The sequence below is a fragment of the Triturus cristatus genome, chromosome 10, assembly GCF_964204655.1.
Source record: "Triturus cristatus chromosome 10, aTriCri1.1, whole genome shotgun sequence".
In the NCBI taxonomy this organism is placed as follows: Eukaryota; Metazoa; Chordata; class Amphibia; order Caudata; family Salamandridae; genus Triturus; species Triturus cristatus.
Genome location: NC_140593.1, coordinates 897,186,299 through 897,211,247, shown reverse-complemented (window position 1 = coordinate 897,211,247; position 24,949 = coordinate 897,186,299). Strand labels below are relative to the sequence as shown.

The following is a 24,949-nucleotide window of genomic DNA, read 5'->3' as shown; positions in this document are numbered from 1 at the left end:
AGTGGTGGCTGGTGCATAGGGGCGAATGGGGCGTTGCCCCACTAGGTTCGGGACGAGGATCAGGGAGGAGGACAAGAGAGACCACAAGCAATGCAGCAGCCTTAAATGAAGTGCTCACTGCACTGCCCCGAGTGTCCATCACAAATTAAATTCTGTTTTGTTTTCTTCAAAAGACGAGGTCACAGCAGGTCAGAGACCTCCTGCGCATGTGCTGGCCAGGGCGAGGAACATTGCTCGCCCTGGAAGCACATGCAGAAAGAGTGATGTCATTCTGAGGGGAGTGGCCAATGAAAGTGGAAAATGCCTGGGGGCGGAGCTTGCCGGCGGCGATGGCGGACGCTTGAGTGCGGAGCTCCTCGCCTTCGCCCGCATTAGATCCGTCCATCGATCCTTGCTGCAGAGCCGCCTCGCTGGGAAGACGGGGGAGTCCTCCCTCCACCGAGCGGGGCTTGCTGTGAGGCCCTTCGGGGTTGTGGAGGAGCCGTCCAAGCCGCCGCGGAGACTGGAGCCGCGGCTGGCGGGCGGTGCCGACATCCCCGATCTGCCCTAGTGTGCCTTCCAGCGTGCGTGCCGCGACGTGCGGCCCCAGAAGCGACGGCGAGCCTGCGCTGCCGGACTTGGATGCCGATACTTTTTCGGCCGGCGAAATCGCGGAGCGATCGGCTCCGGAGGACGGCGCTGCCTGCAGAGACCCCTACAGTGAAAGAGCCTGGCCTGTGCGCGTGCTGCGTCCAGTGGCCTGATTAACACGGCGTGGTGCAACCGGCTGGGCATCCGGGGGACCCTGCCTGGGGCCTGATTCCATCTCCACTGATTTGACGGACATTGTGCCCTGACGGGGGTGGCTGGAAGAGCCCCTGGGCCCTTGTGGTGGGCGTGCGGCCCCGGGCGCCCTCGTGTGTGGCGGTGAGCGCGCCCACGCCCGTGGCACCTTGTGGAGCGCACAGCGGATTGGTGGCGACTTCGGGAGCGGTCCGCCGAGGGATGCAGGTTCGCTGGCCGGAGATACGCCCCGGAGGACATTGACTGCCCGACTGGACACTTGGAGGTACCCCCCTGCCTGGCACGGGGCTGGGGCGGGCGGTCTGCGGAGACCCGCCTTGGCGCAGCGGAGGGGACTGTACCAGGAGCTAAACGTAGGGCCGGGACCTGGTGCATCCGTAGGTGAGGTGGGCCCTGCCGCAGGGCGGCCTGGCTGGCCGCGGGTGTCACTCCTGATTGTGCTGGTGGAGGCTCTGGGGTGATACCCCTTTGCTGTTGAGCTGGGGCGGCGCCCCGGGGGTCGTCTGGATCGACCGTTGGGCCTGTCTGGGGTGGCCTGGCCTAGAGGTGCTCCGGACGCTGACAGCCGCCATGGGGAAAGGCGACAAGACGCAACCCAAAATATCGTTTGATCCCCGTAAGGCGAAGGGACCCGGCGCGGAGGGGACGGAGTCGACCTCCGGTAGCTCTGCCACGGGGGGCGCCGCGGGAGCGGACCTCAGAGACATGCTGGTGGCGATGGAGAAGGGTCTACAGGGCAGTCTGACGACGATTGACACCTAGCTAGACGCGCTTACTTACCGTATGGACCGCATGTCGGAGCGGGTGGACAAGAACTCGGAGCGGCTGGACATGGCTGAAAAGAGGGTGTCCCAGGTGGAGGACGCGCAGACGGAGTGGGACTCGGATCGGAAGCAAATCAACAGACTGCTCCAGGTCATCCAGGACAAGGCAGAGGACTTGGAGGCCCGCTCGAGGAGATCGAACATCCGCATCACGGGTGTTGCGGAGACGACGCAAACCAGGAGGATGGAACTATTCGTGGAGAAGCTCCTGCGGACCCTGCTGGGGGAGGAAGTGTTCTCCCCCATGTTCGTGGTTGAAAGGGCTCACCGCTCGCTGGGGCCTCGCCCAAGACCGGGGGCGCCGGCAAGACCTATAATCGCAAAGCTGCTAAATTACAGAGACCGGGACGCGGCCCTGCGGGTGGCCAGGGAAAAGGGCAAGCTCCAATTTGAAGGTATGGACATATCCATTTTTCCCGACTTCACGGCCAAGGTACAGGAAGAACGACGGCAATTCGCTCCATAAACAACTTTGCGACCTCGGCCTGGACTATGCGATGTTATACCCTGCGAGACTTCGGATTAACAGGCAGGGCCGCTCCGACTTCTTTTCTGACCCGAAGGCGCTGCAGAGATCCCTGAAGGACTGGTCCAGAGAGCACCGGAGCAGCCCGCGGAGCCAACATGATACTACGGAGGAGGCCTCGCGTTTGGAGGAGCAGGACTAGCCCTCTGTGGGCGGTCGGACCTACAGTGCGACGGACCTGGTTTGTTCAGCTGGCTGGTCAGGGGGTGCTTGATTCCATGGAGATGGATGGGGCTCCTGGAGCTCCATGTCCGGCGGCGACGGGTGTGGCTGCACACGAAGATTGCGCTGCTGCCAACTGGTGAGACCTTTCTGATACTTTGGGCATGTATGCATTCTGGGCGACCTGCGGTCCAGCATTTTCTGGGGAAAGTGCATAGAGTTCGCCCGGCTGCGGGCCTGTCGGCCTGGGGCCTGGGGAGCCGCCTCCTCCCCTCCGGGATTGGTTAAAGACATTGGCTTGACTGGAATGGAACTGAGTTAACCGGGGTGGGGGTGGGCGGGTGCCTCGGGTCTCCCGGGAGGCATAGATTTCCATTTGCGGGGCGCGCGGCCCCACCGCTCGTGGGTGTGGATGGGATTCCCCCCTTGGCCTCATGGAGGCGGAAACAGGGCGGCTTGCGCAGGGCGTTATCTGTGGGCGGGGTGGGGGGGTACACCGTAATCTTAAGGTGCAACCTGGTGGAGTGAGTTTTAGTGCCTGGTTGTCTCTGCCCCCACGCTGCTGCTTTACGAGGTCCCTGTTGGGACTGGTTGGGGAAATGTTTACGAGGTATGGGTGTGGTTTTGAGGGGTGGGGGGTGGGCTCAGGGTCCTGTCTGGCCAGGTTGGGGGAGGTCGGCTGTGGGTGAGGGGGAATGATGTTGGGGGGAGTTTCTGAGTTAAAGGATGGAGGGGCGCGTGACGCACTGAGTGATTTGTGTTCTGCTGTATCGTTGCTGCTTTGGTCGTGGATGCCTGGTATTGCCCAGTTGGTGGCACTCTGCGTGGACACTCTCCTGGCGGTACTAATGGAATGTAGGTGCACTGATGGCAGTCTCTAATGTGGCGAATGGTGAAAGCACTATTAGTACTCTGAGAGCATTGACGTGGAATGTACGGGGGCTGAACGACTTTCGCAAGCTCAGGAAAGTGCTTAATTATTTACACAGGCAACACATTGACCTAGCACTAATACAGGAAACCCACCTCCCACTAGGGAGTAAAATGCTTTCGGCACGGGGCTTGGCAGGCACTAGCGCGACGGCTGGCTTTACGACGCACTCCCGGGGGGTAATCACTTGGGTAAACCCGAGATCCAATTTAAAGCTGACGGTGCTGGAGGCTGATCCGAATGGGCGCTACCTAATCACTAGATGTGCAGGGAAAGGCCATGAACTGGTGGTGGTCAACGTGTATGGTCCTAATTTTGACAATCCGGAGTTTTACGCCGCGCTGGCGGCGCTCTGTAGACAATATGAGCGCGCGAGGATGGTGTGGGGGGGCGACTTCAACTTCACCTTCAACCCATCGGTGGACCGCTCTTCGGGGACGTTGAGACGCCCAGCGGCGGCTGCCTTACGCATGCAGGCGGAGCTGACTAGACTCGATCTGGTAGACGCCTGGCGGCACGAACATCCGGGGAAAGGGGGTTATACGCACTACTCCGCGTACCATGACGTGCACACTAGAATTGACTATTGGCTGGTGTCGCGTACCCTACTAGCAGTGGTTAAGGGGTGCGCGATCCTCCCGCATACACTCTCGGACCACTCCCCCCTGCTGCTGATACTGGAGGCCCCGGCCAAACGGGTCCCGCCCTTCACCTGGCGACTGCCGCCCTACTCACTGCTGGATGAGGTCTTCAGGGGTGAGTTGGCGGAAGACATAGAATTTTTCTTCGATAAGAATCTGGGCTCAGTACAGAGTTTCTCCACGGTATGGGACTCCTTCAAGGCTTACATACGTGGCATGGCCAAACACTCTGGTGTCCTTAAGTCCATCCGCCAGCGTCTACAGACCATAGAGACGCAGTTAGTGCAGCTTGAAAAGCAGCTACAGCGGTCCCCGGATGACGGGGTTGAAGCTAGGATTCGCGAGTTGGTTGCGGAATACAATAGCGAAGCAGACAGGGAGGTACAGCACCTGGGCAAGTATGCTACCGCCCGTTCGTACGGGGAGGGCGAGCGCCCGGACTCCTTGCTGGCAAAGATATTGCGTAATAGCAGACAGCCCCTGGTAATTGATGAACTTGTTACCTCTGCAGGCACAGTGATCACAGACGAAGAGGAGATTGTGGCGGAATTCAGACAGTACTACGCTGAACTCTATTCATCTAAATCTGCGCATATGGAGGAGGAAATAGATGACTACCTCAGCTACATAAAAATGCCCTTCTTGTCTAACTCCCAGAGGGAATTTTTGATGTTGCCAATACAACAGGATGAGATCCTGGAGGCACTGGAGGGTATGAGGTCGGGCAGTGCCCCGGGCGCCGATGGGTTGCCAGTGGCCTTCTACAAGGCGTTCTAGGACGTGCTCCTACCGCACCTGATCACGCTATTTGATAAACTGTCAGGAGGGTTGTATGCCGGAAACCATGAGAGAAGCTCTATTGGTCACTGTCCCGAAGCCTGGGAGACCCCCTAACCTATGCGGGTCCTACCGACCGCTCTCACTGATTAATGTGGACGCTAAGTTGTATGCTAAGGTCCTAGCCACGCGCCTGGCGCTGCTGGTTCCGGAGCTTGTGGCTCCGGAGCAGGCGGGCTTTATCCCAGCCAGAAGCCTCACATACAACATCCGAACGGTTTTGGGAACCATGCAGCACGTACGCCCGGAGAGCAAGGCCTTGGCAATTTTCCTGGACATGGAAAAGGCCTTTGACTCTGTAGAGTGGCCATTCATGGTGCGTGTGCTTCGTAGGTTTGGGCTGGGTGAGCCTTTCCTGCAGATGCTTGGAGCATTGTATTTCCGTCCCACCGCTAGGCTAAGAATTGGAGATCGGGTCACGAGCGCCTTTGATATCGGCAGAGGCACCCGACAGGGTTGCCCCCTCTCACCCCTCTTATACGCCCTGGTGGCGGAACCCTTGGCCTGCGCAATTAGGGAATACCATAGATACGAGGGCATCAGCTTTCCTACCTATCAGATTGGCATCTCAACCTATGCAGACGATACCCTGCTGTATGTGAGGGACCCGGAGGAGAATCTTGCCTCCATTCTGAGGGAGGTGGTTCGGTTTGGGGCCCCGTCGGGCCTTAAGGTGAACTGGAGCAAATCGCTGGCGTTTCCGCTGACGCCGATAACGCTGCCATTCCAGATGGATTATCCACTGCAGTGGACGACGGACGCGGTCCGGTACTTGGGGATTCAGCTCCACAGGGATCCGGAGGTGCTCCTCCGGGAGAACTACGGAGTGGCATACACCAAGTTAGTCGAGGATGTGGAAAGGTGGAATCGGCTCCCCCTGACGCTACTGGGCAGAATAGCCATCATGAAAATGGTGGTTTTGCCGAGGTTTTTGTTCCTGTTCAATAATATCCCGGTTGTGCTCTCCAAGGCCTTCTTCAAGCAGCTGACCCAAACGCTAATAAGCCTGGCCTGGGGCGGTAAGCAGCCCAGGGTCCGATGGGAGGTGTTGACACTACCGTACGAACTGGGGGGGCTAGGGGCTCCGGACCTGGAAAGGTATTACAGAGTCGCCCAGGCGGCACACTTGCACACGTGGATACATGCTGACACGGGGGTTCCCCATGTGATTCTCGAGCGTTTGTTCGCGGACCCGCTTCCCTTGCCTGCGACTGTCTTTCTGCCGGCGGATCGCAGGGTGGGAAATTTAGATTCCCTCAAAGCCACGAACCACGCATGGTCGGCATTGGCGAAGGCCCGGGGTTGTGCGATATTGTACTCTCCGTTGCTGCCTGTAGAGTGGGCGATGTGGCTCCCCCCGCTGCGAGAGAAGGGTGTGCTGCAGGTGCTGAGCAAGTTGGGCATTATTAGGATGGAGGATTTATTTGCTGACGGAGTGGCCAAGACGTGGGAACAGATTGGATCTGCGCAGCCGGCTCCCTCACTCCTACAGCGTTTTCAGTTTCACAGGGTGCGCAGTGCACTCTCGGACCTGTTGGGGCCGGGTTTGGCGGAGCCTCCGGAGGTCCCGGAACTCACTTATGTTATAAAAACCACGGCGTCGGCCAAACTGGTCACGACACTCAAGGGGCTGGGGGATCAGCGTGAGGTAAGCCGGTGTGCTGCGGCGAGACTTGCCTGGCAGACAGATCTAAATATGGAGATCACAGATGAGATGTGGAAATACTGCTGCGCTAGCACCAAGAAGGTGTCATTAAATAGCCGACACAGATTGGTGCATTTTAAATTCCTGCAGCGCATATACTACACCCCGGAGAGATTGTATAGGTACGGTTTGCGTCAGACAGCGGAGTGTGAGCGCTGCCACTTCCCTGTTGCGGATTTTATACACATGGCCTGGCACTGTCCGGGGGTCGCCAGGTTCTGGGCGGAGATTTTCCGAGAACTAAGTAAGATTTTGGAGGTGGAGATTCTCCCTACCCCATCCTTGGCGCTGCTGGGGTACTCCAGACCACTCCCGCAGGCACTGCGCCGCCTGGTGGACATGGCACTGTTAATAGCCAGAAGAGTTGTGGCGATTTGCTGGATGAGAGGACCACTACCCACTAAAAAGCGATGGGCCAGTGACATGCTCTACTGCAGCACACAGGCGGATATATACAGTGAATTGTTACCACCGAAAAGCCGTCCCAAGAATTTCTGGGGGCTGTACAGAACGTCTTTGGTATCCGGGGACCCTGAGTTGGACTGTCAGAGGGGGGCGCAGAACGGGGAACCCAGTTTGTCGGTATTAGCTGGGGGGGACACTGGATGTGATCGGGATACCGAGGGCGCGCGCTTGTGAGGTTCCCTGTGCGACTGAGTCGGAGTGGGCGCCTGCTTGTGTGGAGTGGGGAATGGTCCGTCCCAGGTCTGATTGGGCTGGCTGGCTGAATGGCTTGCATCGAGTGTGTGTGTATTGCCAGGGTGTATGTTGATCGACTGAGGGACGATGCTCCTATTGGGTACGCCTAGACTGCGAGTTGACAGACGCGGGAATGGGCAGCGGTGTGACGGGAGGAGACAGTGAATGTGTAGTAGACGGGATGGGCGGGAGGGTTAAGTGATAAGGCTGGAACACTCTAGGGGTGTGCCAGACGGGCGGGCTGTGAGGGGTACGTGGGTATCCCTGCTTAACGATTGCTCGCTACCATAAGGTATGGGGCGGACACGGCCCTGGCTGGCGCCGCAACCTTGCTCGGGGTTTTTCTCAGTTCATGATTGTAGCAACGCCGCCGGTCCCCCGGGATGTCGGCTAAACGGCTGTGTATGGGTGACATCAACTTCCCGTGCGCGGAGTGGAACCTTTGCGCTGAAATGTGCCGGAAAGGCGATCCTATTTGTAATGTTCCTCTATGTTAATAAAGGTTTTTGAAACGTTAAAAAAAAAAAAAGAAAGTGGAAAATGCCTGGTTTCAAATGGGGCGCCTACGCTGCGCCCCAGGCGTTTTCAGCAGCGCGCCACTGAAATCAATGGCAAGGGGCAGGGCAGTGGGTGGCAAAAACCGGAGCACTCCCCTTGCCTTCGCGCTAGTCCCAGGCCTCCTGATTGGACAATGGGAGCTGAGGGCGTGGGCTGCAGAAGAGCCCGCCCGCCGCCGCGCAGCTCTGACTCCGGCACCACGACTGATGGCACGCAGCAGGTTAGCTGCACTCCATGTGCTGCTGGCTGTGCATTGCTCGGTATGGACACCGGCACCGGCCGCAGTCACCGCACAGCACTGCAGAACACTCTCGCCCTCCAGGCTCCAGCCTCTCACAGGCCCAGATCTGTGTGAGCACTCTGAGATGTCACCACTTGGTAAGTGGATCCTTCAAAATAAACAGTGGTGCTCATGAACATTCATGATGCAGGTTGTCTTGAAAAATGATTAATCGGCAACTAGAAAGCACAAGCAGAGAAGAGGCGCGAATGTGAAAGATCGACTGTGGTGGTGACTTCAGTGCAGAAGTCTTAGAGTAGCGCGCGCGTGTACACTTTCAGAAGATATTCCAGAATGTGGCTTGGGTGGTTTAATTTATAGATTTGTGCACGCGCGGAGCGGAGCTTCAGCTGCAGAAAGGACGCATTGTTTGGCAGAAGTGTGGCGTAGAAGCTTTTTAGAGGTGCGCAGTGGAAAACGCCAGGGTGTGGTGGACGGGAAGGAGGGTTCTGGGTAACACTTAACAGGGAAGGCTGTGGTTAGTGCTGCAAAATTACTACTTTAGATCCGTGAAGTCGCCATGTCAGCATTCGCTCTGCAAGTACGGGAGCATCTGCACATGTGTGACAGAAAAAGTATGCCACCTCTAAATGGGCCGGAAGCGTTGTGTTTTAAATTGCTTTCATGTGCTGCCAATTTTGTCATAAGCACTTTGGGCACCTGCTATGAACTGTGCCGGCCCGTGAGTCTCCAAAAGGAAGCAAAAGGGAAATGACTGTGTAACACTTGAGCTCCATGTGTCCTCGGAGGGGAGCTGGAGGACACAGACCAGGCGCCTGTTACTGCTAATGAGAAACAGCGTGGGCATACAGGTACACAAAGTAAACGTCTGAAACTTCACAAGAAATACTTTACTTCGTTCTCCTCCTCTTCTTGGGGCTTGCAGTTTCCCTGCACCCTCCTTGCAGTCCGCCTTCCTCTGTTCATCCTCTCTCAACCTTCCTGCCCTCCCAAATATGCGCTTGAAAACGCACCACCAACCCACTCCTTCCTTCAAAACATTTTCAGGAGGAGAACCCTGCCGAAGAGCCCCCCCCTCAACCCCCCATCCCCCCCACCCCCTTCCCAACCCCGGGCACTCAACTCGGACCTCCACACCTCACCACCTTCAAATGTCACCAGCCGCCCCTGGATAGATCTATCTTTTTCTTCTTAAATTTCTGAAAAACTACTGAACAGATTTACAATAAATAACAAAAAGCGCAATCTGCGTAACAACATCTACCTTTTTGGCCAAATTTGGCGTAATTCCGTCCAGCAGTTCGGGCTGTAGGTTCGACAACGAGTTCATCTGGGAAGTAACATTACAAACGCACCCTTTTTTCATGCCCCTAGTTCTCAGTCCCCACTGCACAGATCACCCCCAAACTTTTCATGACACAAAGAACCTACTTGGACACTTTTTGGATGAAATTTGATGATTGGTCAAAGATGCCAAAGTTATAGGGAAGTAAAAAAATGCTTTTCCAATGGAAAGTAGGTCCTAACTATAACTACCTACTGGCAAACGTCAGTAAGATGGATATAGATATATATAACACCAGCGACACTCTGAATCTGCTCACCTCAAATGTCTGTTTATATATCTCCAAACGAAAATCCCAAGGCATCCAAACCACAACGGCGCAACACCAGGGCACAGACTCCAAAAGCAAATGATATAGCTGTGTTTTATTCACACATCGAGGTCCAAATGATGCGTTTCGGCCCCCAGACATTCGGCCTTGATCACATAGCGCGCTTGTGAAAAGTAAGTGACTTATATACAAGAGTGCACAATAGGTAATAGTATTTTTTCTATGTTGTTTAGCTACACGAGAAGGCATTTTACCACATTTACAATGGCATGTGTATTTACTTTACTGTTGGCAGTAAGTCAGGTACTACATGTTGACATAGTGAAAAGACTCTCCTAGATTGGGATTCAATCCGGTTGTATGCATAAGAAACATTTGCGCAATGTGACCTGATTAATGGTAAATTCTATAAAATCTCTGCCCGTCACATTGTGATATATAAATATAGGCGTGGATGGCACTGTGCTAATCGTATACTTAAACATTTTCCTATAAAAACAGCCATTTGAAGTGAGCAGATTCAGAGTGTCGCTTGTGTTGTAGGGTGCTCTATGCAGGAGCTCTTCTCCATCTAAGCTTGGGAACTACCCAGTGTTCTCTGCTTCTTATTTGTCTGTGTGCGCGCTGGGGGGGTTCCTTTCAGAAGAATAAGCTCAGGTTCTAATAAAATACATCCTTACAGTCCAACACATTTTCTTAACGGAAAAGCGGGGCAAATAAATAGGCAGGCTGCAACAGATATAGTATAAAAAAATTAGGTTTGAGCAAGATGTTTATAGTCACAAAGCTTCTGACTTACAATTTGGCTTTAATGGTTTATGACCCCTCTGATCCCAAACAGGTTGAATACTGGTCAGCCATGGAGGGCAGTGCTTGAGACTGAAACAATTCATCCAGGGCTGTGGAGTGATATTTACTGACATGTTCAGCGTGGGACAAATCAATTCCAATAAGTTTTTTGATTGGATAGGCTGGACAAATAGGCTACTCAGAAGAAAGATATTTCTAGTTTCCAAAGTAGTTGAGCCACTCACAGCCACTAATGCATACCGATTGCCAAACAGTCTCAAAAAGATCAAGGTTCAAACCACAAATGTTTTAGACTGTTTATTATAATACACTGTCTGTTCACTCTACGCAAATCATAAACTCCTAATGAACAACAACATGCAAGGTTGCAGCAAGTAGGGAGGACACCTATGGATGTATAAAATGTCACTAAAGCTTTGTCTTAAAAATCTACACACCATTTTAGTCATTTGCTTAAAATATCAATGGATATATCAATTACACCTTTTAGTTCAACATTGTAGAGTGTTTGGCAGCAAAGTAGGGGCCTCAGCGACAAACAGAACCTTGCAGAAAAATAATTCTATCTACAACAAATTATCAATGTCTTATTGTCGCTTCTGTGTGAAAGAACAAAGAATGGTACCCACACACATCTGAAAAGCATGCTCAGCGGCAGAAGAGTCCATCAACAGATGCAGAACAAACAGCACATTATGGACTCAAGTTCAGAGTTTATTAGAGCCTCATTCCCTCTGATCACAAATGACATACACTGTTGTCCAACCATGCAAGATGTCACCCATACGATAAGTTGTGCTATGATACAAATGAAATACTGTGTTGAGGGTCTCTACGGTCACTGAGATGCAACATAAAACTAACATTAATTAATTTAAATTCAACTTAAAGATGGCAACTATCAAAACGTCCTCCCCTATTGACCAATATAAGGAGGACAAGACCAAAACCCTGCCTGCATCGACTCAGACTACACTGATCCAACTTGAAGGCGCTCCTATATGCAGATCTTAAAATAAATCATTAAAAAATAGTTTGCCACATTTTAAACCAAACATATTAAACAGTGCAGGTCCCAATGCATAACTCTAGTCATGAAAGCTCAGACGAACAAATATTTCATTATAACTGAATGCACGCAATGGTTAGTACTTTTGATTGGAGTTGCATTTAATGTGAAAATGACAAACAATTGCCTCTATATGTGGCTATCAAAACGTGATGTAGAGTAAAAGGGGAAGATAATTTGAGTCCTCAATGCACAATAATGACACAAACATTCCCAGTTCATGCGCTATTTTACCCATAATGGCACATTTTCAGCTTGAAAATTAACAAAAAGATAAGCAGAAGGGAGCCCTTTGCAAGAGAAACCCTTAATTCAACGAAATATTGTTTAACAGAAGGAGAAAATGCAATTATATCCACCCAAAAAAAGAAAACAATATCTGCAGACACAAAGTAGAGTCGGTAAAGTAAAAGCAAGCAGGCAGCAACACAGTTTATTCATCTACTTAATCCTTGTGAAACACTTAATACATGCAGCTCTAGTTTGTGAGTGTCTTATTGTTATTATTATTATTATTTCGCGATTTTTATTGCGCAAACAAATACCCGAAGGTGTCTCGGCGCATGTGACAAAAAACGAGAGACCAAGCCACAGGATTACTGATTGAACAGCCATGTCTTTAAGAGCCTACGAAAGCTTATCAAATTGGGGGCAGTTTTTATGGTGAGTGGCAAAAGGTTCCAGAGTTTAGGTGTGGCAACCAGGAAGCGCCTGTCTCCCCAGGTTGCCGTTCTGGTGCGAGGTAACGGAAGCAGGCAGGAGTTGGCGGATCTCAGCTGTCTCTTGGGGCTATACAACTGGAATGCTTCAATCAGAAACTTTGGACCGACGCCATGCACTGCCTTATAGGCAATACAGAGGGCCTTGAATTTAATGCGGCCCTCTACTCTTAGCCAATGCAGGTGACGAATGGCTGGAGTAGTTGGCTGGCGGCGGGGGATGTCAAGAAGAATTCTTTCAGCAGCATTTTGTATGGACTGCAACTTAGATAGAACGAGTTTCTGAGTATTAAGGAAGAGGGCGTTCCCATAATCGATTTTAGAAAACACTAGGGTAGAGACCAGGGTCTTCCCAGCTGAGGTGGGAAGGTAAGGCAGTATTTTCCTAATTTTCTTTAAAATAAAGAACGCAGATGACACAACCTTATTGACATGAAGGTTGAATGACAGCTTGCTGTCAAAAATTACTCCCAGGTTTCTGGCCTTATCAACTGGGACAGGAGGAGAGCCCAGCTGGTCAGGCCACCAGGCAGAAGACCAAACCGGGGAGAGATTACCAAAGGTCATGACCTCGGTTTTGTCCGAGTTAAGCCTCAGACAGTTGGAGGAAATCCAGGTACTGACAGCAAGCATGGCGCTTTGGAAATTAGCTGCCACCGCTGGGCCGTCCTTGTGTATTGCCAGAACCAGTTGGGTGTCATCTGCGTAGGATGTAAGTCGCAGCCCATGGGCCTTTATTACCCTCGCTAAGTCTGCTACATAGATATTAAATAGCGTTGGACTTAGCTAGGAGCCCTGTGGGACTCCACAGGGCAGTGCAGAGACAGGAGAACAGAAGTTACCCAACTTCACTGTCTGGGTACGGTAGGCAAGAAAAGATGAAATGAGATTTCTAGCCATACCGTTTATCCCCAGGGCTGTGACACGGTCGACCAGAATATCATGGTCGACCGTGTCAAAGGCTGCGGACAAATCCAGCAGAATCAGGACAGCCGCACCTCCCTGGTCCATAATGGCTCTAATCTCATCTGAAGCTTTTATTAAAGCGGTCTCAGTTCCATGACCTTTCCTAAAGCCAAACTGCGTTTCGTCGAGAAGTTGGTGAGTATCGATGAACTCTGAGAGGAGTTTATTCATCAGAGATTCGCATATTTTGGCAGGAAAGGGGAGACACGCTATTGGTCTATAGCTGGCCAGAGCTGTGGGGTCCAGGGAGGGTTTCTTGAGGAGAGGTTTGATCACGGCCTTCTTCCAAAGATCTGGGTAGTGACCAGTTTGAAATGCAGTGTCACAGATTTTCATAAGTGGATAAGAGATCACCTCGCTAAGGTTAGCCATCACTGAAGGAGGGCAGGGGTCTAAGGGGGAGCCAGACTTGGTAGTAAGGATAAGTCTGCTGATTTGATCTTGCGTAATGGGAGCAAAGGAAGAGAAGGGATCATGATCGGTGGCAGGTTCTACACCACTGCAGACTCTGGATCTAGTCTCTGCGTTCCCTGCAAAGGATGAGTATATATCTGCTACCTTAGTGGTGAAAAAGCTGGACAGAGCATTACAGAGGGACTGAGAGGGTTCGACCCCAGGTCCCGTAGAGGGGGTGGACAGAGTGGTGACCACTGAAAACATCTCTCTAGCAGAGTTGCTGGCATTCTCGATTTTAGCCGAGAAAAATGCACTTTTTCGGGCAATGATAGCCTTTTTGTATATTGTCAGGGCGTCTTTGTAGGAATGCTTGGCTATGGGGCAGTAAAATTTCCTCCAGCGCCTTTCTAAGTTCCTGCAATGTTGTCGGTGGAGCCTAAGCTCTTCGGTATACCAAACCGCCGAAGGGGATAATCTGTTAGGTCTCGTAAACTTCTCCGGCGCCACCTGATCAGCAGCATTCCTAATCCAGTCTTGGAAGTCGGAGGCTGAGAAGACAGGATTGGCTATCCCCATACGAAAGGATAGTGTCAGGATATCTGCCATCTGATGGATATCCGCATTTTTCCAAGCACGGGTCCCTAACCTAGTTCGTGGCCTGGAATGGGGAGGGTTAGCGTGCCGTGTATGGATCCCAAAGATAATGGCCCTGTGATCTGACCAGGTGAGAGGAAGAATATCCTGTACAAAGATGCCTGAGTTGTTGGTAAACAGACCATCTAGTATGTGCCCCGCCTGGTGTGTAGTTCCCTTCACCAATTGTTGAAGTCCTAAGGTTAGGAGATCATCAGTGAGTTGAGTGGTTTCGTGGTTGCCCTGTTCTTACAGAGGGAAGTTAAAATCTCCTAAGATCATGTATTCCGGCGAACTTATGATAAGATCATTAAAATCAGAGAGTGTGGCAAGGAAAGAATTTCGGGGCCCAGGAGGTCGGTATAGCAAAATTCCCTTGAGGGCTTGTTTGTGATTAATATTAATAGCAAAGGTGGCTGCTTCACAGTTAATGGACTGTATGGGATCGAGTGTAGTGCGATAGAGATTCTTGTAAATGATAGCAAGTCCGCCACCTCTTCCTATATGTCTATCATGCCTAGCGACACTATAGCCCTCAGGGGTTGCCAGACAAACGTCCGGTCCTGAACCAGCATCTCCCCAGGTTTCAGTGGCAAAAAAGGAGTCAAGATCATGGGCGAGAATAAACTCGCTGATCTGTAAGCTGTGACAGGGAAGGGAGCGCGTATTAATGAGCGCTGCTCGATAACCATGGGGCTGAGTGATATGCAATTCATGAAAAGGTATATTGCTAGGGGGGTCTAAGGCTGAGGAGCCAGGAAGACGAGGTTGCGGAAGTTGGTATTGACACCCAGGGCAAGGGGTGGGGGTAACGCCCACTGCAGTGGAGAGAGGCCGAGTAATGCAATGTCGGTCGGAATGGCCAGGGTTCAACTGTCTTAGTTGCAGGGAAGAATAGCATAGTGGAGCGCCAGAAGTTATGGCCCTGGGCCGAGTCCGGTCGCGGACGGGCGCAGACGGGCTTGCCTCTGGCGCGCCTCCGGCGCGCCTGAGGCGCGCCCGCTGCGCGCTTGCATGACTCTGTGTTTTATAGTCTCCCCGTCTGAGCGCGTGAATGCACGTTGCAAGATGGCGCTCAAAGTATAGGATCTAGACCGATCCAAGATGGCGCTCAAAGTTTAGGATCTAGACCGATTCAAGATGGCGCTCGTGACTAGGAAGAGAGAGAGAGAGAAAGATCCTGCTCAAGCGGCAGGTGAGTGAATTCTGATTTTAAATGAGGGTATGCGGTTCAGAGTGCAGATAAAAACACAGTAAACACAGTAAAAGATACACTTAACACAGTAAAAGACCGAAATCCGGTCAGTGAACTAGCAGCAACAAAGAAAATATTAGTATCAGCAAATGTCCCTGAGTAGGCAGCAGCAAGTACCCATGGAACAGGTAGTGGCCCCGTTACAACTGACTCCTGCGGCTGAGGCTAAGCGTAATGTCACAAACACTACTGTTAATATATTTACACATTTTCAACTGCTTTAACAAAAGCGATTTTTAAAAAGTTTGTACACCTACTGAAGATGCAATGCTAGAGGACCTTATCTAGAAACAAAATAAACTTTATTTTTTAGGGGAAGGCCTGGCAGGTTAGTAACAGCCCAGAAGGGTTCAGAAAGCAGCTCCAAAAAGAAATTTAAGACACTTACTTTTGCCAAAGTCTTTCTGTTCTTTTCCAGAATTGGCAGTAAATCCTCCAGGTAGTATTGCTTCACAGGGTACATGAAACCCGGCACTCGAACGATGGGACAGCCACCAAAGTACTGTGAAAATCGCTCATTGTCCCCGGTGGCACTCATCAGAACAAGACGCAAGTCTGGATTCAGTGCCTGGACCCGCTTTAGAAGGATGAGCAGGAAGTCAGTGTTCACATCACGCTCATGCACTTCATCTACAATTATATGGCTGACCCCTTCCAGACTAGGATTTCCCTGCAGCTTCCTCAGGAGGATTCCCACAGTGCAGAAGAGAAGTGCCCCACCACGAGCCGGAAGATTGCTCTCCAATCGCACCTGGAAGCCTACGTTTTTACGAAGCCTGGGTCCTAGTTCATGGCCAACCCTCTGAGCAACAGAGACTGCGCTGATCCGACGTGGCTGGGTGATCAATACATTGCAGTGTGCCCCTTTCTCTTGGGTGATGTAGTCCTCGAGAATGAACTTGGGTATCCGAGTAGTCTTCCCACAGCCAGTGTCTCCAGCTATGACCACCACAGGATGGTGTTTGATAGCTGACATAATAGTCTCCTTGTGAGAGTCCACGGGCAGAGGATCCAGCTCCTGCCGCTGGAACGAAGACCTCATTTTCCAACGATCAAGAAGGGTTTCACTGAGGAATTTTGCCTCCTCATGTGACATGGAGCGATAAGGCCCCCCAGTAATAGCATCAGAGATTACATCAATATCTGTGTCTCCATCCATGGTGTCTTCTTTGGCAGACATTAGTTGTTCGGGTTCAGAAGAATCTAAAGGGAACTGAGCAAAAGATGGAGAGAACAGTCACAAAAGTTGATCAAAGGTGCTCCCGGAACACGTATTATAAAAAGAGGATTCTCCAGATTAAAAGTAAATGCACCCCAGATATTTACCTCAATATTTGGAGTACTTAACAACACTTTGTATAAACAATTACTAAATTGTATTGTGTAAGAGTAAAACAGAATGTGACTTTGAACAACGATACCATACATACGCATCACCACCTAAACATCCAACTGCACAAAACTTAGCAATATTTCGAATTTTAGATACTGGGAGAGCAAACATGAGAAGTATAAAGTATGGTTAGTTACATGCAAGTGTTTGGCAGCATTTGTAGCAAAACATTGCTAAAAATAAGTTTGATGCAGGCAGAAATTATAAACGCTTTAAAATTATAGAAACTATGAGAGTATGTTTTCCTACAAATCTCTAACAGGTAAATCTGCAACATTTAACACACTAAACGACCTCCACATTATTACATTCATTTTCACTATACACCCCAAAATCTGAAATAAAAACAAAATCGAGATCGTTAGCACCTTTTTGAAATCCTTTAAAACCCACCTGGAACGCATCTACTTTCAAATCCCTTTAATAAATCGAAAACCTCCCATCTACACCTAATTAAGAATTACCAGGATTCAGGGTCTCTCTTCTTACTCGATCCATAGAGCATAACCGAATTTAAGAAATTCTGTAACCATCTCCTCAGCTTCCCTCATTCTCTGTGTACTCCAACTTTTTATGATAACACCCACTAAAACATTATGCCAACTTTAGACCATTGCATATAATTATTTCTCTTCTAGTTTGACCATATGGGGAAACTTTACAATAGCTAAATAGAATTTTACCAACACACAAGTTTCAACGAGAGAGAGAAACGGAGAGAGAGGTTTTTTTTTTTTTCTTTAATTACTAAATCTACTCATACAAGCTCTGCAAAGCGATTGCCCAAGTAAATCAGTATTATCCTTTGGGATGAAATGCACACCACAGAAAGAAAGAAATACATAAGCATGCTTCTTAGCACCAACATTTGGGTATCCTCCCCATATTCCTCTGCCTCTGTCCCAAACAGTAGCCAAAAACGCGGTTTTATAAAAACAACTTATCCTTCTTGCACATAGAAATAACATGAGTCCTCTGTCTCAAAAGAGGCAGCCCTTTGAATATTAAGTACAATCTTTATTTCATTCACAATAAATAAAATATTACAAATTTAAATGATACAGAAAGTACTGCACTCAATCAAATTAAAATGAGCAGAGCGGAGCGAGAAAGATGTTGAACTATAAATAGGTCTGATAAAATATTATCAGCCCTACCATCTAACCTAACCTACCATCTGTTGATGCTCTCTCTAAATAAAATCAAGAAGTGAGTTCTCAAAATATGTAAGACCTTTTCTTTGACGTCTTGGGCAGCTAATGATTAGTGGACAGCATTTGGTGAGGGTACTTGTTATTACTGGTGCCCAAGGCCACAAACTGCACTCCAGTTGGACAGCCAAACTACTGTCTTTAGGCACTTGTCTTTCCCAGGGTAGACAGGATGAGTAGTCAAGGCATACTCCAAAGGGTGGAAGGGATTAGAAATTTAGATTCTAAATGACAGAATAAGTAACAGTCAATAAAATCCAGTCAATAAAATCATGACCAGCCAGAGTTTTACTTTATAGAGAGAGAATTACGTCATTAACAGTTACGTTAAACATGCTAAAAACAACACTTAAACTTGGGATAGACACTAAAGTCCAGAAGTTGCTAGCAGTTTTGTCGTGTAGTTTCCACCAATCAGTAGGAACTGCGCATTTGCAGACAACAAAGTTAGGATGGTGTCAGACTGATTCCATCCACCCCCACAGGACAGGTTGTCCCTTGGACAAGCTAGCTCGCAGTGCCAACATTAGCGCCCCCCCCCCCCCCCCCCCCACCTGAACAGGGAGCGAACAGACTGGCAACCAATGAACATGACAACTCCGTTCCCTCAGGAACCGTGGTGACAGACTTCAAACTTTCGCGCAGTCACTTGTGCTCAGAGAAATATACAATGAATACACAAAAGGGCGTTTTCATTATTTACTGAACCAAAGTGATTTTGTATAGAATATATGGGCTGCGATGATTAATACACAGAAGCAAATAAAAATGTGTGTGTCAACGCGGAGTATGAAACAAAGAACACAACCATCTTGTTGAGATAGGTTATATATGCATACATATAAAAGATTATAACAATTGAGCGTACTCCTACGATGCTAACCCTAACCTGTGAGTCTAGGGTGTGAATGTACGGTTTGCCAAGAACACCCCCCTCCCGGTCTGGATGATCTAACCCTTGTAACTGGTGGGTAAGAGTGTACAACTTAGTCTCGATCACGAACTGGACAGGCCTCACGGAAATGTCAGTCAGCTGCTAGGCAAAAGCTTCAGCATGCAGCAACCCCTCGAGATCAGCAGAAGAACAAAATGCTATATATAAAGTGGCATCCTTGCCTTGGACCGAGATTGTGATTGAGCAACCATTGTTTGTGTTCTACAGATAGATGTGTTGCCATATGTATGTAATAACAAACATATTTATATTACACATGTGAGAGGCCTTGTACTAATGCCAAGACAGTATGATAGTATTCTCACAAAGTGTTCAGTGTCTGCAAGGTCGATGTATCTGCGAAACAGTCCAAATGACACAAATGCAAAATGTGTGCCAAACATGTGGCAAAGAGAAGGCAACTTTAGGAAAAAGGATTTGTGTATATGCAAGAATGATACTAATTCCTAGTGGTCCTAACTCAGCCACATGATCGTTTCTAATGGAGACATACAACCTAAATGGTACATTGGCTCCATAGTAATAGTTTTTAGATTTCTGTTAATATGGGCCTTGTGGAAAAGGTTATTCTGTGAGGCTTGTTTTTGAGGGAACTTGCAGAAACACAGAAGGAATTCAGGTCTCTAGCTATTAGCAAAGGTTTAACTCACCTTCCCAGGCATTTAGAGGTGGGCAAAGCATTTAAATGCCGTTACTATGGTTGCAACTCTGGCCATTAACTACTTCTCTAGTACCAGCCTGTAGGTCAGTTTAGGGTTAAGTTTGACCAAAGTTTCAACTGGTGATATCTCAGGAACAGAAAGGGCTACAAAGTATGTTGAAACGTTCACCAATCAAGGTGGTTCCTTCCAAATTACAGATCACTGCTCAATGCTTGGGGTCTGAAGATTGACTGCCTCCTTGTCACTATCAGGCTGATGAAAGTGGGGTTATAGACTCCTTAAAGGCACGGTTTCGGTTGGAGGCAATACAAATCTATACTCCCCACTGTTGGAGGCAATGGAAGAGCTCTTTGACTCTCATGCTCTCCCAAACTCCTACTGGGCAGCTGCACTTTGGAGAGCTTATGCCTTTCCTGCGTAAACTCAGTCCACCTAATTGCTCTCAAGGAGGTCCCACCAGACATGTGGGCTTTGTACAGGTGCTCATGAACATCAGAGCACTCCTCCTGGCAAGTGTGGCCCAGCATTATTCTCTTCCCAGGAGACAGACAGATTACCATCCTTGCACCCAATTTGGAGCAAGGATGGCAAGCACAAAAAACGTTCCACCCAAGGACCTTTATTCATTTTCTCCTGTGCAGTTTATTCCTCCACAAAGTCCAGACAACAATACTGAACTAAATGGTATCAGAGAATCCCAGTATCTACACCAAGGCCTACCCAAAGGTTCTGCACCATTCAAACACTGGTGTGCTCTTCAATTAGTAGTTAGATTCCTTTGACTTCGGAGTCCAGAGTCAGACTGCTTCTGACTGGTTAAGGTTTTAGAGCAATGGACTGAGACTGAGACATCCCATTTGCTCATGTGGCCTTGATAGATGGTTTCACTAGATATGGGAAACTTACACTGGGACAAAAATAATGAGTTGGGAACTTCCACCAAATATCATGTACACACATTTTGAGGATATGGCTATCAGGAAGGGCGTGCATAGATGCTGGGACGTCTTAGATTGACATAACTAGTACAATAAAAGTGAAAACATTATTTGTCCAGTACTGATTCTGGATTCACATGCTTGAACCTTTTCTGTCGTGAAGGTGGGAGAAATTATCACAAGCAGTATAAAGGAAAAAGGTCTTTTAGAACCATGTTCTTCATGTGGAAAGCTTATGTTTTACTCTGAAGACCATTACACTACATAAAACCCTCGGGTCTGGAATGAAAACAAACAGAAGAGAGACAACATCCAAGGTGTCCCTAGGGGTATTCCTTTATTAGGACGAAATCCCTCACCCACCGTAGGTGGCATGCTTCATCATTGGGATTCTTCTAGTGACAAAAAAAAACCTAGTCCCGCCAGGGGCTCCAACCCCCTCTCTAAGAGGGAGGAGCTCAGGGATGTTTTGTTCCTAGTTTTGGATGTACAAAATCCAACAATGACGAGTAGAAAACTAGGTTGGGTGATTCGCAGCGCATAAAAATCAGAATAGTGAGAAAGTGGGATAAAACTGGCTACCAGGTACGTAATAAACCTTTATTAGATCGTCCTGGGGTCAGGATTAAAACAAGAGCACTAGCAGGGGTAACATATACCTGCAAGTTGGTGACGAGAAAGAGAAGGGTCTACATCATAGGTCTTCAAACTGTGGGGCGCGCCCCCCTGGGGGGGCGTGGCATCCCTCCAGGGGGGGCGTGCACTTCACCTTCTATTGTTGCTTTCAGGCGCCAGTCCTGTATCTCAGCCCGGGCTGCTGCAGCTCCAGCTGCTGGGGGCTCGGCTGAGAGTGTCTGGAGACACAGGTCTTTAAAGGCCAGAGGCGCAACGATTTCGGAGGTGGTGGGGAGTGGGAGGGGGGCTAATTCTTCCAGCAACAGGAAGAGTGGAGATTCAGGGGCTCTCAGAAGGGGTGAAAAACAACAAAGCCTCATTAATGCGTAAATGGTCTTTTAAAGACCTGTGAAGTGCTCGGGTGCGGCTGGCAGCTTCAAAACTGTCTGTGTGTGTGTGCACGGGAAGCTGTCTCAGTCGGGGCTGACACACACTACGGGTGGGTTTGGGGGCCAGGGGGGTGAGGGCGCTGAAGCCCTTTGAGCCCTATGGGCGTTGCGCACCTGATGTGAAGGCAAATGTATCCCCAGGTCTTAGTCAGAAGCCCCTTTATGGGCGGCACCCTTCTCTGGTCAAAATACACCACTGGGCCCAGCAGCTACCTCATCCCAGTGGTCTTCGCAACTACAACTTGTCAACAGAGTATGCCTTTGTTCCGGATTTCTCTTAACTCTGATCCACACTTTGGGGAACCGCCTCCACCCACAGGGTGTGTCCGAACTGCGACCCTTTGCAGGTCAAAACAGGTCAGACAGGAGGTCCTGTATGTTTTTTAAGGTCTTTGACATGGCTGCCGCCACCAATTCAGTTACTGTCAATTCACACATGATAAAATCTGTGTCCATAACATATCTTACTGTTGTGTCTTGCCTCAGTACCCATGCTCTTCAGCCAGGTCTGTGTAGAGGTGAGTGACAAAGGAAGACTACGGATTATCAGTGTTCAGCAATGCAATCAGACCCCACTGCCCTAGCTGCTGTTGAAACTTGCAGGGAGGGCAGAGATTGAAATGGGACAGCTCACAGGGGAGACTGTCCACTGGAGCTCTCCTCGATCCATGGGATGTCTAAATCCGGAAGCGTGGCCTTCTGCTGCAACATGTGCTGAAGCGATCAGTGTTAGGGACAGCCCTGGCTGGGAGTCTTTATCCCCCCGCCTCCCCCCCCACCACCCCTCCTCGAAGTTCCGGTCTAGTTGCGCCCCATGTTGCTTTCCACGTCGGAAGTATGTTTCACTGCAAGGAGTTTACAACGGTTGTATCATTTCTGAAGATTCCATTCTCTGGCAGGTAGTGAAGAGCTTTTTGTACTATTTTTTTAAAGCCTCACTCCTTTCCCCTTCGTCCCAATACTAGTGGAAACGTTGGATGTTTCAAGGAGGAGCGGATTTGGCATTAATGCCATAGGTGCTGACTTTAGTTCTGGGGACCTGGGTTCGAGTCCTGGTATCGGCTCAACATCTTGTGATCCTGGGCAAAATCACTTAATTTACCAGTGACTTACGAAAAAGGAATTTGACCTTGATTGTCACTGGTGCTTGTTTAACAAATTCCAATCCCTAGAGCGGAGTCCACAAACCTAATATAACAAATATTGTCAAGTATGCCTACCATCTGTCCTCGCTTCTTTCATAGACCAAATTTAAATGTTTTCATGTGCAGCTATTTCTGAAGCGTTGGAAGGCGATCTTCTTTATAAGCCAACTATGGTAACAAATTGACTCTTGATGCTGCTAGAGAATAAAGATGTATATATCCTCTTAAATCACCTATATAACATGTGTATGATGTAAATGTCCCCTAGACCTTCTTGGAAAACTGTGGCTGGTCTCCTACTGACATGGCAACACCTGGCCATACTCCAGATAATCATGGATTTTTTAATTGCGTCAGAAAGCATGTTTTGTGGAACTTCTTTTTCTGATATCTTGTTTAGGGGCAAGGATGTGGCACAACAGCCAGAGCTGATGACTGTAGAGTTGGGAAACCAGGTTCAATTCTTGATGTCTGCTCAACATCCTGTGATTCTGGGCAAATCACTAAATCTCCCTGTGCTTACAAAAAATGAATGTGTGCTTGTGTAATGTAAAAGATGCTCCTGTAAAGCGCTCCAATACCTTTGGGTCATGTTCGCGCTATATAAAACTGAAAAAAATATATTACAACATTTTGCGAGCACTCCCGTTTCCAGGCACTGCTCAAGACTGGAAGTGGAGCACAACCTAAGGATGGCAGAAGCAAGAATCCATCCACACATTGTCTCTGCGGAGAAAAACATGCACTCCCACACCTGTGTTTTGGGAGTGTTTTTGCTAATCTATCCTAAATTTTGTGTTTTATGTGAAAAATAAAGCACCAATTTAATTTTTTGTGCTAATTGTTTTCTTTTTATTTGAACTTTAGAATAGGCACATGCACTACAAAAACTTCAGTTTACTAAATACTCTTACTTTATTTAATATTATTTGCCCTATACAACCTGGGCTCTGCAGGAGGGAATGGCCATCAATGATGCAGAATACCAGCTTCAAGAACATTTTTATCAGTGGTGGGGTGACTCGACGTGTAAAAAGGTTTAGATGGGGGGGCTCAGCCGACAAAAGTTTGAAGACCTCTGGTCTACATGTTTCAGCCTATTGACCCTCTATGGAGGTGTCGCGGCTTTCGTCAGGACCCAAGTGTGCTGCTGCTCACTATATTAGTTTTTTTTCACAATAATATGACTCATGAAGAAAAAACTGACAAGGTGTAAAAATTATAAGAAAAATAAAATAAAATACAGAATACAAAACCAGTGATCTTTTTCTTCTGTGATGATTCACTGGTGGCACCTATACAAAAATATATTCATGAATAAACTGGTTAAGGCAATCAGAACAGAAAGCATAATTAGATGATATGGACATTGTCACTATTGACTTGTTGAATTCGTAGCAGTTTAACTGCAGCACCATGCAAACCAGTGTGTATTAACCATGTGGATGCATGCAAACATGAAAACAAATACCTATCTTCATGTCTTACGCGTATATTGTGGGGTATAGCTTCACCTTAACCTGGCATACAGCTCAGGAGGGGGCACTGCTCTGTGAAAATACATGTACGAGAATGTAATGAACCCACTTATATTTCATCATTTCTCATATGTTCTACTGTAGAAGCCGATTAAACATATTTACCATGGGAAGGAAACAGTTAAAAAAGATCAGAAATTACAAGTTAAAATCTGTAAATTAAAGGTCAGAGAATTACTGGAGTGGTCTGGAAGGGCGGTGGTTTACCTCTCATTCATACCCACAAGTTATTATCAAACAGGAAGGTGGGATATGGTTGATGCGCCACTCTTGTTCTTACTTATAGACCCAATAGTTGTAATGGAGCTAAGAAGAGAGACTCTAAAACGAAGTGATGCTCCTGTAGGCTTAGAGTACTACATACATCGTAGCCTGCAATATGTGAGTCACTACTGACTGCACGAGCGCTGTCAATATCGGAGCGAGCACAGCTCCGAATAGTGTATAAATAGAGCGTTAACAAGAGGAGATGTCCATGCATAAATTGAACAGCCGTGGGTGTCAAAGGTACAGATGTTTCCAAAATGTGCCATGTAGCCCAAAATACTACGTATAATGCAACCAGTGCAGAAGCCGCTTTAACAGGCGGCACGGGCGTCATTGCGGCTAGATGTTATTTGTTGTATTTATATCACGTTTTAGTGGGGCTCACATGGAACATCCTTGACACAA

General features: G+C 48.7%; 1 protein-coding gene across 2 annotated transcripts in view; it reads right to left on the bottom strand.

Annotated features, from left to right (window-relative positions):
* The window catches only part of DHX30 (DExH-box helicase 30), a 574,174-nt gene that overhangs the window by 363,823 nt on the left and 185,402 nt on the right, over window positions 1–24,949 (bottom strand). For both annotated transcript variants that reach the window (XM_085628644.1, XM_085628645.1), the window contains one exon: window positions 15,760–16,584. In XM_085628644.1, the coding sequence (XP_085484770.1) occupies window positions 15,760–16,584 (825 nt within the window). The remainder of the gene's footprint in view (window positions 1–15,759; window positions 16,585–24,949) is intronic.